General features: G+C 42.0%; 1 protein-coding gene and 2 long non-coding RNA genes across 3 annotated transcripts in view; 1 reads left to right on the forward strand and 2 right to left on the reverse strand.

Moving 5' to 3' along the window:
* Positions 1-189: 189 nt before the first annotated feature.
* Positions 190-16,936, reverse strand: part of LOC139023309 (uncharacterized) — a 376,026-nt gene continuing 359,279 nt past the window's right edge. The window contains exon 2 of the long non-coding RNA XR_011474445.1: positions 190-1,489. This is a non-coding gene — a long non-coding RNA (uncharacterized lncRNA). The remainder of the gene's footprint in view (positions 1,490-16,936) is intronic.
* On the reverse strand, positions 1,312-15,940 carry LOC111955205 (flotillin-1). The gene is made up of 13 exons (XM_023975350.2): positions 15,791-15,940; positions 15,083-15,145; positions 14,680-14,755; positions 14,454-14,544; positions 13,749-13,892; positions 7,145-7,264; positions 6,903-6,998; positions 5,417-5,569; positions 5,001-5,182; positions 4,712-4,757; positions 4,228-4,365; positions 3,850-4,014; positions 1,312-3,199 (listed from the first exon to the last, which is right to left on the reverse strand). Exons 2-13 carry the CDS (start codon positions 15,123-15,125, stop codon positions 3,179-3,181), a joined length of 1,275 nt encoding a protein of 424 aa, XP_023831118.1. The 5' UTR covers positions 15,126-15,145; positions 15,791-15,940; the 3' UTR covers positions 1,312-3,178.
* Positions 8,798-9,808, forward strand: LOC139023271 (uncharacterized). The gene is made up of 5 exons (XR_011474406.1): positions 8,798-8,832; positions 8,914-9,000; positions 9,090-9,374; positions 9,455-9,490; positions 9,589-9,808. It is a non-coding gene; the product is annotated as an uncharacterized lncRNA (long non-coding RNA).

The following is a 16,936-nucleotide window of genomic DNA, read 5'->3' on the forward strand; positions in this document are numbered from 1 at the left end:
CAGTCAGTTTGAAGGTATTGTATCAATGTACAGTACACAGGTAAATTATACATTGAAATAAAATAGAATATTGTGTTTGCTAGGTTATTGTGTTTGGGACACTAATTTCCCATACCCTGTCCCCTGTCCCATGCCCATTTCACAACCTTCCTACACACATGCACCAAAGAAGACGAGGGAAGACGAGGGTTGTGGTTAATGGAATCAAAGGAATTCTGTATTTGATATGATTTAAGGGTATATGTTTCCTACAAAATACAAATGTCTAAGGTTCCTCATGACACCAGTGCACAGCAATTTGAAAACAATACAGAGACACATTACAATTTTGGCAAGTCTTCAAAAACAAAGTAAACAACACACTTCTAATATAACTCAAAGAAAACGACATGAAACCAATCCTGGATACAATCTGCTTGCCATGGAATTCATCTAATTATTTTCATGAAATGTATAGTAAGTAACTTTTTCCCAAGCTTGGTTTGGTTTTCACTGAAACATGCCTTTTAAGAAAATATAATAAGCAACTATTGGTATTATTTCTTGGTAAAACAAGAGAACCATGAAAGTAGATTATGTCCTGGTTATAGTAAGATGCAACAGAAACAGGGTAACATTGTGTTAGGATAAGGAGGTTTGATTACTCTTGTCTTGTGATGCAACTGAAGGTAAACCCCTTTTGACAAAGCCAGGCCAAGAGCTGAGCTCAGAAGGTTCTTAAGAGTATAAATGTGATGATAAATGTGACAACTTGACATAAATGGCTGATTTTAGATAAGATTTTCTTATCTTTGAGTACAGTATAACATGTTTCAAGCTAAATTGAACACACATCTTAAAATACTTCACTAAAACAGGTCCTGTAGAGGCATTTCTACAGTAATTACAACATCCAAAATATCCCTTATTTTGATGCTTTGGCCATATTTTGAACCTCTGGTTCAGTCTCTGGTTTGGTTACTTATCCATAGCAGTAGTACCTGTTATGGGTCATGCCTTCAGGCTCCTGACAAATTACATTTAAAAAAAAACATAAATAAATACAACAAAAAATCAATGAAATTAAATATACAATTCAATACATTACAGACTATTCTGTGTAACATCATCAGTACATAAGATGCGATCTTGTGTGGTGACGATGAGGTCAAGTGTGACAGTGTGTGGGGGATAAGGCAAGTTGGTTGTCAGCCTCACTTCCTATACTGAATCAGTCATCTCACTAGACCCTACAATGCCATGAGACACACAGGGCTAGAACACTATGCTATCTGAATGATTTCCATTGAACATACTGATCTGAGACATTGATTGAATGATAAGATAAGATAGTACTTTATTAATCCCTCAGAGGGGAAACTTGATTGCACCAGCCAATGCATACAGGGATGAGGAATGACCACTTGCCTTTCCTCTGGTGAAATGCAGTGAGTATACAAAACATTAGGAACACCTGCTCTTTCCATGACATAGACTGACCAGGTGAAAGCTATGATCCCTTATTGATCACTCGTTAAATCCACTTCAATCAGTGTAGATGAATGGGAGGAGACATGTTAAAGAAGGATTTTTAAGCCTTGAGACAATTGAGACATGGATTGTGTATGTGTGCCATTCAGAGGGTGAATGGGCAAGACAAAAAACTGTAAGTGCATTTGAACGAGGTATGGTAGTAGGTGCCAGGTGCACCGGTTTGTGTCAAGAACTGCAACGCTGCTGGGTTTTTCACACTCAAACGTTTCCCGTGTGTATCAAGAACGGTCCACCAGCCAAAATACATACAGCCAACTTGACACAACTGTGGGAAGCATTGGAGTCAACATGGGCCAGCATCCATGCCCCGATGAAATGAGGCTGTTCTGAGGGCAACAATGGATGTATACTCTGTATGTGCCATGTACTCAATGCTTGTATATCATGCTATTATGTCCATTAGTAGTTATGTCTATTAGTAGTACAATACGACACAGCTAGCTTTAGTTTGGGCTGCAAAAGGTTCCCAAAAAGAGAAAACATGCTTTCAGAATTTCTTCTTTTTACATGACACCTCCTCTCCTGACGACAATCAACATTTTTCTAACTGAAAATGACTCCCTTTGTTATTCATTATCACAGCTTCTATTTCCGTTGACCTGAGGACCACCTTAAGAATAATGTAGCTTCAATGCTAACAGTACATATCAGTTAACATAAATAGTACAACTTGACATTACAGTACGTAGCGTTAGGCGGAAGTGCAATAATTCCATGGTTATAACGTCATATTACATTTTGACAGCTATAACAGTGCAGTAAACCAGTCCCCTAGCACTCTGGACAAAAGTAATGCAAGTCACATTTGTGAGAACTGCTACATAATCTGCTTGACTAAAAGGTCCTTTCTAACGAATATCGATTAAATAGGATAACTCAGTTGTGAGCGATGTAGAAAGTACAACGAAAACAACATCAAAAACACGCAAGTTACGTATCGTAATAGTGACTGTAGACACACATCAATGGGAAAGCACACATTTCGCAGATAGAAATCCATAGAAAATAATAATATATTGAGAAACAACAGTTGAGTTGACTGGCCTATTCAGACTACTTCTCCCAAGAGCCTTTGCAGGTATAGATTAGAATATTGGATACTTTGAATGGTGAATATTTTTTACATTCATTGTAACTCAAACTTAGTGCCAACAGAGCCATGACATTTTCTCTTAACCAATTACATTTTGTCAGACTAAAACGACAACCAGTAACACTAAAAACAATGAAAGACTGAAACATGGATTTGGTCAGGTCCCCTTTTCTCCTGATGAGTAAGAACGAGCGCTGCGAATGACAACACTGGATGGGACGAGTTGATTGCGCGCTTGCATTGAACTCGCCAGTTAAGATGCACTTTGGGTTTGGCAGCAAGGCAGTGGACACAGGCAGTTAGGAGGAGGAATCCAGGGCCAAATAGAAAACGGGTTAGAGGTGAAAGGTGAGATAAGCAGAGAAAAGGGGCACTAAGACACATGGAAAGAAGAGGGGGTCGATAGAAAGGGTTGATCATAGAAACAGATATATCGTTGGTATAACATCCTTGAGGAGACGAAGGTAAGGCTGTGACAGTAGACACATACGCAGACACTACAGCCAGGCAGGGGTATGATGAGAGGTCTACCTGAGCACCCGGAGCCTCTCCTCAGCCCATACGAGTCCCCACCTAGAGGATGGAGGGGCAACGTTGAGAGAGAGGGAGATGGAGAGAGAGAGACAGGGAGCGAGAGGGTGGGGTTGGGGGGAGATTTGGAGAGAGAGAGAAAATGAAGGAGTAAGGATTCACAAAGTAGGATCAGTGAGCTAGCCAACTAGGTTTACCAACAATACAAACATTACTAACCTGGAATTGGCATGATATACTATCTTGTACATGATACTTACGATGACACATATTAACCTTTAGCACTCTTCATAAACCGTCAAATGAAGAGTTACACATGTACACGCGTGTTTGTCACAGTTATCTGGCAAGTTATTCATATATCCTATCCTGTGAAATATAACTCTAGAGCGTTGGGCCAGCTGCTGAAAGGTCGCTGGTTCGAATACCCGATCTGTTGATATATCCTTGAGTTAGGCACTTAAACCTAATTTGCTCCGAGGGCGCTGTACTACCATGACGGACCTTGTAAAACAACACATTTCACTGCACCTCTCCGGTGTATGTGACAATAAAGCATTATTATTATCATTTTTGGGGGGTAACAACTGGTATAATTAATTGGAGACCGACTGAGAATGTTGTTACGCAGACAAATAGAAGTCATCTTGTAATATAATACACCACACACATCGTTGGTTAGGCCGTCTCACCTGTGAGATGCTGATTCCGGTCAGTTTCTCCACCGCCGCTGGTAGGCGGGTCATGATGTCTAGCACCTCCCCTGTGAGCTTGGCCGCGCCCACCTCGCCTCCGCCGCTGGATATCATGGTGATCTTCTGAGCCTGCGCCAGAGGCCTGCTGATCTCTTCCGCCATCTAGAGGAGGCACATACGAGAGGTGTCCATCCAGTTTCTATGCCCGGTGATCTGATTTTGGGCTCTACAACTATGTGTGCGAACGAACTTTCTATCAGTGTTATGACTTTTTCATGCATATCTTCGATGCAATGCAGGACTTTACGCGATCGTTAAACGCGCACATCTCATATGTGTATTTGAGCTCCGTCTCTTGAAAGGTTTGTTTCTCACTAGTGGTAGTTGCTCCAGCAGCATGTCCACCATGGCTCCCTCCTTGTACTGCTGGAAGGCTTCGGCCTTCTTGGCCATCTGCTCCGCCTCGGCTCTCCCCTTCGCCTCCACGGCAAAGGCCTCCGCATCTCCCTTAATCTGAGAGAGAGAGAGAGAGAGAGAGAGAGAGAGAGAGAGAGAGAGAGAGAGAGAAAGAGAGAAGAACATTTTGTTATGACGGTCATACTATGTTATTCCAGCTTCCTTGGGTGTAACTTATCGTAAGTTAACTGCAATATTTAGTTGTATTGATTGAACAAGCAAAATGGCTTGAGTGTGGTGAACATGGCCTTCTCCTATTACCATTAAAGTTCTCTCTGCTTATATGAGTCACAGACACAAGGATGAGCTGATTTTAGGGGTAAAACAAGCTTGGAACAGTAACAGTCCTATACTAACAATGTAGTTTTCAGAATCTATCTCGAACAATGTGATGCTCACTCACCCTAATGGACTCTGCTTCAGCCTCTGCCTCCATGATGAGCTGTGCACTGTGGGAAGAGAAACATTTATTTGATCTCCTACACCTTGGTTGACCAGTGAGGTATACAGTACGGATAAAGTACATTGTACATATTCAGTATAGTTTGTATATGTGTTTTTTTGTCTGTCTCATACTCCATAGAACGCATTGATTATCTAGTATATTTTCATTATCTATGCAATACATCTTTCACAAAATACAATATATAATTTGTGAAAGGTCATTTGGAGACCCTGTGGCTGTTACTCACCGCTGGGCCTCGGCCAGCTTCTCCAGGCGGTATCTCTCGGCCTCAGCGGGCTTCTTGACCTTAGCCTCCAGCTCCATCTCCTTGCGGGTGATCTCCTGCTCCTGGAGCATGATCTGCTGAGAGCGCTCCACCACCTTGACCTGCATCTTCTCCTCCTCGATGCGCTGCTTGGTCTTGGCCACCTGACAGGGAGGGTTCAAACGGGAAGACCAAGATCTCAGTAGCGATCTTTATGACCATTTTTAAGAGGTTATGTTTGACCTCGATATATTTTTGGGAATATTCTGCGTTTTACTTTTGTGTTGTTTTGTTTCAATTGGTTTGGTGAGCTGCTTTCCATTTTGAGAACAAACAAATAATGAGATTGGGTGTGCAATACAATACATCCATGTCTTAGTGTAATATCATGGACATACCTGTAGCTGGTAGGCCATCTCGGACTCCGCCTTCTTGGTGTTGACTTCGATGTCATAGGATGCTTTCTTCAGCTCATAGTCCCTCTGAGCCTTGGCCATCTGGATCTCATTTACATACTGGGCTGAGATCTTCTCCTGCATGGCATGGGCCTCCTACAGAGAGAGACAGAGAGAGGGGAAAAAAAGAAACAAGAGGAGTTTGGAGAAGGAAAGGTTGAGATGGAGTACCAGGAAAGAGAAAAGTAATGTATCTATTCATTTCACCTTTATCTAACCAGGTAGGCCAGTTGAGAACAAGTTCTCATTTACAACTGCGACCTGGCCAAGATAAAGCAAAGCAGTGCGACACAAACAACAACACAGAGTTACACATGGGATAAACAAACGTACAGTCAATAATACAATCAAAAAAGTCTATATACAGTGTGTGCCAATGAGGTAGGATAAGGGAGGTAAGGCAATAAATAGGCCATAGCGGTAAAATAATTACAATTTAGCAATTAAACACTGGAGTGATAGATGTGCAGAAGATGAGTGTGCAAGTAGAGATACTGGGGTGCAAATTAGAAAAATAAATAACAGTATGGGGATAAGGTAGTTGGATGGGCTATTTACAGATGGGCTATGTACAGGTGCAGTGATCTGTGAGCTGCTCTGACAGCTGGTGCTTAAAGCTAGTGAGGGAGGTATGAGTCTCCATCTTCAGTGATTTTTGCAGTTCGTTCCAGTCATTGGCAGCAGAGAACTGGAAGGAAAGGCGGCCAAAGTAGGAATTGGCTTTGGGGGTGACCAGTGAAATATACCTGCTGGAGCGCGTGCTACGGGTGGGTGCTGCTATGGTGACCAGTGAGCTGAGATAAGTCGGGGATTTACCTAGCAAAGACTTATAGATGACCTGGAGCCAGTGGGTTTGGCGACGAATATGAAGCGAGGGCCAGCTAACGAGAGCATACAGGTCGCAGTGGTGGGTAGTWTATGGGGCTTTGGTGACAAAACGGATGGCACTGTGATAGACTGTCCCCAATTTGCTGAGTAGAGTGTTGGAGGCTATTTTGTAAATGACATCGCCGAAGTCAAGGATCGGTAGAATAGTCAGTTTTACGAGAGTATGTTTGGCAGCATGAGTGAAGGATGCTTTGTTGCGAAATAGGATGCCGATTCTAGATTTAATTTTGGATTGGAGATGCTTAATGTGAGTCTGGAAGGAGAGATCTATGTATATATATTTCTATATATATATATATGGGGGATTGTAAATTATGCAGACAATTACATTGATGGAAACTACAATCTATCTGCAATATTAAAGTTGGTCTACCCCCCCCCAAAATAAAAAAAATCAAGTAAGAACGGATAAGGGAAACCAAGCAAAAGAAAATATGATGGTGAATTCCGAAATAAACAAGAGCAAGGTATGTTCTGTTTTGGGTTGAAGAAGAGAAGGTAGAAAGAATGAGAGACAAGAGAGAAGGGAGAGGTGTCTCACCCTGATCACAGCATCCCTCTTGAACTGGGCCTCTCCGATGCGCGCGTCTTTCTGCACCTGGGCGGTCCTGGATTTCCCCAGGGAGTGGAGGTAGTCCTGAACCACAGAGAGGAAGACAACAACAATCTTTTAGTTTAGGGTCGATTATTTACCTGGCATCCATCTAGTGTCCATTATTTACCTAGTATTGGAGCAGCTGCAAAAAATGGAGTCTCCATTGAAAGTAGAGAGAGAAAGCACACCTGGTCATCGTGAACGTCTTTGAGCGTGTAGCTGACCACGCTGATGCCCATGTTGACCAGGTCGGACGAGGCCACCTTGAACACCTCCTCCGAGAACTTCTTACGGTCCCTATAGATCTCCTGATGGGGGGGAAATAACAGAGTTAGGGCCTATGTTGATATACCTTCATTTGACAATGAAAAGATGCAGTGCTCCCTCTCCATCATGTTACTATGTAGTTGAGCACATAGCCAGAAATAGATTTCCATATGACTATGGTTCGACTGTAAATATATAAAATAGTTTGATTTGTTGTTTGTTATGGTCTGTTTGTTTTGGTCTGTTTTTTATGGTCTGTTTGTGGTCTGTTTGTTATGGTCTGTTTATGGTCTGTTTGTTATGGTCTGTTTGTTATGATCTGTTTATTATCTGTTTGTTATAGTCTATTTATGGTCCATTTGTTACGGTCTGTTTGTTATGGTAAGTTTGTTTTGGTCTGTTTATGGTCTGTTTGTTATGGTCTGTTTGTGGCCTGGGGCCTGTTGCACAAAAGTAGAATTAAGACATCCGGGATAAATGACTCAGCTGAGCTCAATGAAGCCAAAACATGTGCGTCCAGGCTTAATTGGTTGCACAAAGACCAAGCCAGGATGAGCAGACACGGATTCATTAAGCCAGGTGAAACCAATCCTGGATAGGTGCGCGCTCACGGCTCACTCAAATAGACCCCGCCACAGATCACAGATTAACTGATTTACCATGGCAACTAGAGCCGCGTACTTTTCCCCGTCGGAAGCACAAATCCTCATGGAGGCATACGAGGAGGTAAAAGATATAATTAAGAGAAAGACAAGGCAACACCGCCACAGTTTAAAGCAAAAAGCGTGGCAAAGTATTGAGACGCCTGAATGCGTAAGTAGTGCACAATTACAACACTCACCGCTCCGCTGAAACATCACAATTCAATTCAAATATTTAATTCACATCTCCAAAATTGCAGTTGTACTGTAATTATGAAACTGGTTAAATTTTTAATTGAAATGCACTGCAGGATATGAGTGAAATTGTGTAAAGTAACTCCATACCACTGTATAAAGCTATGATAAATTTTTTTGTAATTTTTACTTGAAAACAAGACAAAAATACCAAGTAATTTTTGCAGTGTGACTCCATTAAATGTGTGTGTGTGTGTGTGTGTGTGTGTGTGGTGTAGATTAAACATGAACGGGCCAAAACGGACATGGCATGCAGGTCAAAATCAAATACAGAGAACATTCTGCAGAATGTATGGTCCCTGACTAATATTTTAACAAAGCACAAGCATATATTGTACCCAGAAGGTGCCTGCTCAACATTGTCTGTACTTGTTTTAGCAGTGAAAAAGAAATACCACACAGACAAGCCACGGGTGGTGGTACCACCAAAAGGCTGACCTTACCCCAGCAGAGGACATGGCCTTGGAGCTAAATAAGGCAGGCCCGTCTTAGAGGGGATCCCTGGGGGGAAAGAGACGAGCATAGGTTCCTCCCAAGATGCCACCCGCCTTCATTCAAGGTATGTCCTTCCATCTCTACATGGGATACAACCACATTCTATTATTGAATCAATTTGGACTGTCTGACTTTGGTTTACCTATTTGCCTGTCAGTGTCTGGCAAGCACTGTGTTCCTGTTAGCCACAGCACCAAGCACCAGACGATGCTGATCCAGTGAGTACTCAATCAAAGGCATACGTAGGGCCTGCATGTCTTGTCTACTAGCTTCAATATGAATCCGATTAAATGTGATAGGGTGAAGGCCCCAGTGCAGCAGCAACAGCACATGATGGAGACGATGATGAGGAGGAGACCATCTCTCTGGATTCCAGAAGGCATGAGGTATCATGTTAAGACCTGTGAAAGTACTATTTACTCTACAATGGTGAGGAGTCCTCATCAAAATCAAAAAATCTAATTTCTTTTTACAGGACCCAGATGCTATACACGTGGGAAAACCAGCCTGGCAACATAGTGCGTATTAATAAAAGGACACCACATCCTGCCAAATTCCAGCTGCGCTAATTGTATTGTGTTCACAGAGCTCACAAGCTATCAGAAAGTTGTATGGCAACCACCTCCGGCGCAAAATAGAACTGGCAGACATAGACATTCAGTACAAGAAGAAAAAGATGGAAAATCTTGCACTGGAGTCCGAAATAAAAAAGAGGACAATTAGGAAACTGGACCTTGAAATAAAAAAACTTGAGAGGGAGGTGAGATATGCCTTCAATGTACACTGTATGCTTAACTGTAACACAAATGTATTAATCATTATTTTTCTTTCCTCCCCCAGCTCCAAGAAGATGACACAGCTCAAAATAAAAATTAGGTATGTTCTCGTAAAGTCAAGTGAGCCATGACATATGAGCTCTTATTGTGAGCACACAGGACGGTGGCATCTTTCTAAGGTTTTTTTTTATTTTCCAGCAATCAGTACAACCAAGTCATCGTTATAAGGCATCGCCCTCTTTTGCCCACCCCCAGCACCAGGTGTGGCCACTAGCCTATATGAAGCCAAAATTGTGTGTTCCTTTCTGCTCTGACAATGGCATGCCCATTCGTGCGAGATGTGGTGGATGAAGAAGCACTTGTGCTGAGGAGAGCCTTCAGGCGAGAAAGGGTCTTCAGGGCCGGTTGGACCCATGGCCTTCCCTGATGACCAATCTATATGAAAGATACAGGTTTTCTGCAGATGGCATCAGGTATCTATGCAGACTACTGGGTCCCAGGATTAAGCACCGCACTGCACGGAGCCATCACACTGAGTGTGGAGCAAATGGTTTGTGTGGCCTTGCGCTTTTTTGCTAGTGGAGCCTTCCTGTACTCAGTGGGGGATGCAGAACAGCTGAACCAAGGCCACAATTTGGCAGCACATAAGGAGTGTGTGTCTGGCTATCAAAGCATTAGCAGATGTCTTCATCTCCTTCCCTGGCCACAGAAGACTCTGGACATCAAAGAGGAGTTCTATAGGATTGCAGGTAAGAGGATCTACAAATTACAGGACAACTGTTAACACATAGTAGGATACTCATTACTTTGTGTGACAGGTTTCCCCAATGTCATTGGTGCAGTGGACTGCACACACATACATAAGGATAAAAGCCCCCTCAGGTGCCCATGAGGCAGATTTTGTGAATAAGGAAATCCTTTCACAGCATTATAGTTTCAGGTGAACATAACTTTTTGATATTGTCCATTGACGAACACTCTGCATTGCCAGTGATGTGCATTGATTGGTGTAATATTCCTCATCTTATGATTTCAGATGGTCTGCAATGCTGACTGTGTGATCAGCAATGTTGTGGCAAAATGGCCTGGCTCAGTCCATGACTCCAGAATCTTTCGGGCCTCTGAAAATCTATCAGTGCCTATCACAAGGTAAGCCACACAACCCCTATTTATAACCATCATGGCTGTGTCAAGAATATCACTGTGTTTATGAGGTAGTAATGATGAGATTTTTGTGTTGACAGGTGAATTCTCTGGTGTGTTGCTGGGAGACAGGGGGTATGGCTGCCAGCCTTTTCTCCTGACACCTTTCACAGACCCCCAGGAAGCACAGCAGGCCTACACACCATGCCCATGCCAGGACCAGGGCAGAGTTGAAATGACCTTTGCCTCCTGAAGGCACGCTTTCACTGCCTTCACAAATTAAGGGTCAGCCCTGTTAGGGCATGTGATATTACTGTGGCTTGTGCTGTCCTGCACAATGTGGCCTGCCTGAGGAAGGAGAGGCCCCCAGAGTGCCACCAGCCATGGACTGGGAAAATCCCGGCAATCCTTCCCTGATGACGACAGTGTGCGGCTTGAGGGACCAATATGTTGTTGAATTATTTTAGTTAGTATGTGTGCTTTCAATTTTGGTTAAATATGTCCTGCGGTGGCAGAGGAATTTGGGTTTTTTTGGGTTCGTTTTTTGACGAATTTGGCCTCTTATGATGTTTGTGCGGTATACTGTGTGTAATACAAGGCTGCAGGGAGGCTACTGCATCCATTCATTTGTCTGTTCAGTTGATGTGTATGGATTGTCCTGCATTTATTTTAGTGTGCAGACATGCAGGGTGTGTTATATACAGACCTTTGAATGTGTATGTATCATTTTGTATAATATGCTTGGATTCTGTGCTTTCCATCTTGTAGAGTCACTGTGACTTCAGTTTCGAAAGGAGCTGATGGTTTACCTGCTTTGTTTTGTCCTTATTCAATAAAGGAACATAATGTTACACATTGTGTTTTTATATTCATATGGAATGTGTATTTGTTTATATGACAGAGTACTAGGCCCACACTGAAGAAAAGGATAAAGTCATAAATTTATGAGGCTGGTTCTTTCTGCAGAAAAGCTACATATTGTTTTTACAGTTTTGATACTTATGACAATGTGATACTTAATTTCTGGCACATCAGCAGTCTTTGTTTATGAAACCATACTGAAGTACAATTTCACGAAATGCCCCACATCTGTCATTTTAACAACTGTCCTCTTTAAAACAACTGGTTACAATATTATGACTTGTGTTTTTTTCCCCTCTGTGGCCCTAATATTCTATCATTTTATATATAGCCTTATAGTCTATGGGAAACTGTAAATTATCTAATGATAGCAACATCATCTAAAAATCATTTTTTATCCAAAATCATTGAAATTAATGATCACGAAACGTTAAATTAATAACCAGTGGGGTCTAGTTATATGTGATAACAATGTATAGTGAGCAGTGAAATAACTATTGGTTTCCATTTGTGGTGACTGCTGACTGACATTAGGGATGAGATTAAATAGATCCTGGAATTTAGCCTGGTCTGGAGCAGGCTAGCTCCACAGAATAAATCTCCATGGTAATTTATACCATAACATATCCTCCTGCCCCCTATCCATCTTTAGTGCAACCGGATTACGGATCAATTGAGCCAGGATCACCAAGATATCCTGGCTTAATCCCTTATCCTAGTTTTGTGCAACAGGCCCCTGTTTGATATGGTCTGTTTATTTTGGTCTGTTTGTTATGATCTGTTTGTTATGGTATGTCACAAGCCATTTCTAACATGCAATGTGCTGTTTTGCATATGGTACATACACTACCGTTCAAAAGTTTGGGGTCACTTAGAAATATCCTTGTTTTTGAATAGAAAAGCAAATTTTTGGTCCTTTAAAATAACATCAAATTGATCAGAAATACAGTGTAGACATTGTTAATGTTGTAAATTACTATTGTAGCTGGAAACCATCACTCCTGTGTTCCAATGGCACGTTGTGTTAGCTAATCCAAGTTTATTACCCCCCCCCTTAAAAGAGTTAGATGCACTATTGTAAAGTGGTTGTTCCACTGGATATCATAAGGTGAATGCACCAATTTGTAAGTCGCTCTGGATAAGAGCGTCTGCTAAATGACTTAAATGTAAATGTATCATTTTAAAAGGCTAATTGATCATTAGAAAACCCTTTTGCAATTATGTTAGCACAGCTGAAAACTTTTGTTCTGATTAAAGAAACAATAAAACTGGCCTTCTTTAGACTAGTTGAGTATCTGGAGCATCAGCATTTGTGGGTTCAATTACCTGCTCAAAATGGCTAGAACCAAAGTACTTTCTTCTGAAACTCATCAGTCTATTCTTGTTCTGAGAAATGAAGTCTATTCCATGCGAGAAACTGCCAAGAAACTGAAGATCTCGTACAATGCTGTGTACTACTCCCTTCACAGAACAGCGCAAACTGGCTCTAAGAAGAATAGAAAGAGGAGTGGGAGGCCCCGGTGCACAACTGAGCAAGAGGACAAGTACATTAGAGTGTCTAGTTTGAGAAACAGACTCCTCACAAGTCCTCAACTGGCAGCTTCATTAAATAGTACCCGCAAAATACCAGTCTCAATGTCAACAGTGAAGAGGTGACTCTGAGACATATCTCAAACTGGCCAATAAAAAGAAAAGATTAAGATGGGAAAAAGAACACAGACACTGGACAGAGGAACTCTGCCTAGAAGGCCAGCATCACTTCACTTTTGACGTTGAGACTGGTGTTTTGTGCGTACTATTTAATCAAGCTGCCAATTGAGGACCTTTGAGGCGTCTGTTTCCCAAACTAGAGTACATACAAAAATACCCTCTATTAAAAGATAACATTATGTACTGTCGCCTCATATTAAACAATTGATCTCAAATCCAAAATGCTGGAGTATGGGGMCAAATTAAAAGTTTTAGCTTCACTGTCCAAATAAATGGGTAGGGGAGTGTATCTCTGGCCATAGCTCTTGGGTTTGGTCATGGCTTTAAAGCATTGAAACCAGTGATCTGCTATAATGTGCTGTTTGTTTATCTGTAACTGTGGATGTGGCCAGTAAGGGTGCTATCCAGTTTACCTCATGCAACCATGAAGAAGGCAAATAGTGCCGAAATGTTTCTATATTGCACTAAAATGAGTGAGCTGCTATAATGTAGCCTGATCCCAGATCTGTTTGTGACATCTTGAAAAACAGATGTTCTACAACAGGTTGGTCAAAACAAGCATTGTGATTGGGTACTCGGCAGGTACTCGGCTTCGCCTTGTACCAACGACTGCAGCACAGCTGTGCTAAAAAGGTCAAGTTTACCTCCACAGTCAGGTGGGCAATAATGGCCCTCTGGTGACCCTCCAGCGTCTCCAGGGCGATTTGGGCGATCTCGCCCTCCGACTTCCCCATGAACATCTGACAGGCTGCGGCCAGCATCTGCTTGTTCTGCCCCTGGATCTTCATCTGGAGGGAGGAGAGCACACAGGTTAATAGTTCATTAGGGCACGCAACCGAAAACATTTTTAAATGTTTTGAAACAGAAAACAAAAATGTGCATTTTATGAGCAAGTTCAGGTAGTCCCTCCCTGTTTTAGTCTGTTGTTGGTGATTAATGAGCATGACTCAGGTGTGCACATTGCTAAACAAACAGAAGCATCTGCTGTATCCTACCCGACTACACAGCAGTAGTAGTTGTACTAACACTCCAACAGGCAAGGTTACTCAGTTCTGTCCAAAGCACAAGCGAGTAAGGAATTGAATCATTTAATACCAGTGTATAAATGAATGATATAAGCAAAACAATTGGCATGTTTTAATTAGCTACTTGATACCAACTTACTTAAAGAGAGCCTTTACATTTGTGTTCAAAACTAGGGCCATTATTGCCCACCTGATTGTGGAGGTACACTTTTTAGCACAGCTGTGCTGCGGTCATTGATACAAGGCTTAAAAGTGATGTAACAGAATAGTGCAGTTCCATTGGCGCAGGAAGAAATGGAGACAGAGAAAGATGGAGAGACAAACCTGGGCAATACCAGTGACCGAGATGGGAACCCCATGCCGGGTGTAGACTTTATCACTCTTCACGTTCAGCGTCAGAGTGTTCAGGGAGATCCTGGGAGAGAGGAGAGGAAAGGAGGGATATTAGTCATTCCACAATGCTGTAGTATGATATCCCAAAAACAATGGCAAATGGCAACGCACGGCCAATATATGTGTTTGCAGACATGAACAGGAAAAGAGACCACACCTCTGGATCTTCTGAACACAGGGAAGCACAAACACTCTGCCTCCAGAAATCATTACTGGAGGAGAACGGCAGAGCCCTGAGAAACAGAGAGCGAGAGGGGGAGAGGGAGAGCGAGAGAGGGAGAGGGAGAGCGAAAGAGGGAGAGCGCGAGCAGGAGAGGGAGCACGAGAGAGGGAGAGGGAGAGCGAGAGGGGGAGAGCGAGAGCGGGAGAGCGAGAGCGGGAGAGAGAGAGGGAGAGCGAGAGAGCGGGAGAGAGCGAGCGAGAGAGGGAGAGCGAGAGAGGGAGAGCGAGAGAGCGAAAGGATGGTGAGATACGCATGAGAGTATTACTACCATCTTACAGCTCTTTAATGTAATTTGTTTGTAAATGGAGAATAGAATTGTATTGATTAGAGAATGGACCTGACACCACCATAGCCTCATTTGGACCACATGTGTAGAACATGTTTTTTTCTCCCTCAGATTCTAGAAAGCCAAAAAACAACACACACACAATTTAATTCAACAATTTCATATACCAAGCTTCAATGCTTGGCAATGGGCCTGACAGTGGGCTACTTAAGATTCGTACATTGGCCTATTGCTCAAGCATTTATAGCTTAACTCATCAGTCATGCTTGACAGCTTTGACTGAAATCTGTACAGTAGGCCTAATAATAATTTCATATAGCTACTGTAAGTAACAAATGCGACTAAACGTTTTCTATATTTCAATTAATATTTCATCCGAATTTGAGCTGGTAGTCAGTATTAGAACTATTGTGATCTTCTCCATGAAAATCCAAGGGGACAGGAGCCTTGAGAAAGTTCTCGAGACAACACTGGCATCTAATTTAATTTGCRTAAATGTTGCGCATCATCACTCAGGACATTTTGCTGATAAAGAGCATAGAAAGACAAGCTCATATATGTATCAACAAATGTATCAGCACACATGCAAATGGGATATAAATAAAACATGCAAGGGTGTAGCAACTCGTTACGAAATGATACAAATATGTCCAATTCCACTATCCTTTTTGCCAGACCCCACTGCTGTTTACATACATTGCAATCCGAGACGAATCAAATCAATCGAAAGATTAGGCGAAGTATGTCCCATTCACTTACCAATTTGACAGAATGAACTAATGCAGAATGCAAATGTATAGATGTATAGAATTTTTTTGCTCTCAAAATAGCAGCGTTATTCTTGCTATCGTCTGTCCAATGACTGTATGCAAATATGAAGCGTTTGTCCTGTTATAGCCCTTCCCGTCAAAAGCGTCCATCCATCGTCTCACGCCCATTACAAAATGTGCTGTCGCCATCTGGTGTTGCGGTGGTGAATTGAATTTCATTCAATGATCAGTGTGAAATACTTCAGTATTTAGGATACAATTTCGAATTACTTAGCTAGATCAACAAAAGTATTGAATTTATGCTCTTTAGTTGCACTTTTTTATTTGTTATTTATTTGATGTGACACCCCTCTCTCTCTACCGCACCTGCTGTCTCAACCTCTGAATACTCCGCTATGAAAATCCAACTGACATTTACTCCTGGGGTGCTGACCTGTTCCACCCTCTATAACCACTGTGATTATTATTTGACCCTGCTGGTCGTCTATGAACATTTTAACAYCTTGAAGAACGATCTAGCCTTAAGGACCATGTACTCTTATAATCTTCACCGCCACAGCCAGAAGAGGACTGGCAACCCCTCAGAGCCTGGTTCCTCTCTAGGTTTCCTCCTAGGTTCCCTGCCTTTCTAGGGAGTTACATCTGCATCTGCATTGCTTGCTGTTTGGGGTTTTAGGCTGGGTTTCTGTATAAGCCCTTTGTGACATCTGCTAATGTAAAAGGGGCTTTATAAATACATTTGATTGGTGTGGAGCTTAAATGTGTTGCTTCATACAACCACCCCGTTGAATGTTTGTCTTATTAAGGCCTCAGACGCAGTGACCTGGGTAATCAGCACAACACATATATATGTAACCATGCTACATTTGGCCATTGGATGTTATAACCAAACAGCATAAGAAAGTATTCTGCATAATCATTATATTTGTTTTAAACTCAAAATGTAGGATGATGAACATCATTTTGGGTTTATTGTAGTAAGGTTATTAATATGTACGTCATTTGTCTTGGCTGATCTAATATCAGGGAATCAATTGCTGTACATAATATCCCTTTTTTTATTGTTTTATTCTAGGAACTATTTTCACATCTAATAGGGGGGAAATTATTTTCCAACAGTACCTTTTTGCATTAA

The sequence above is a fragment of the Salvelinus sp. IW2-2015 genome, linkage group LG30 (assembly GCF_002910315.2).
Source record: "Salvelinus sp. IW2-2015 linkage group LG30, ASM291031v2, whole genome shotgun sequence".
NCBI lineage: Eukaryota > Metazoa > Chordata > Actinopteri > Salmoniformes > Salmonidae > Salvelinus > Salvelinus sp. IW2-2015.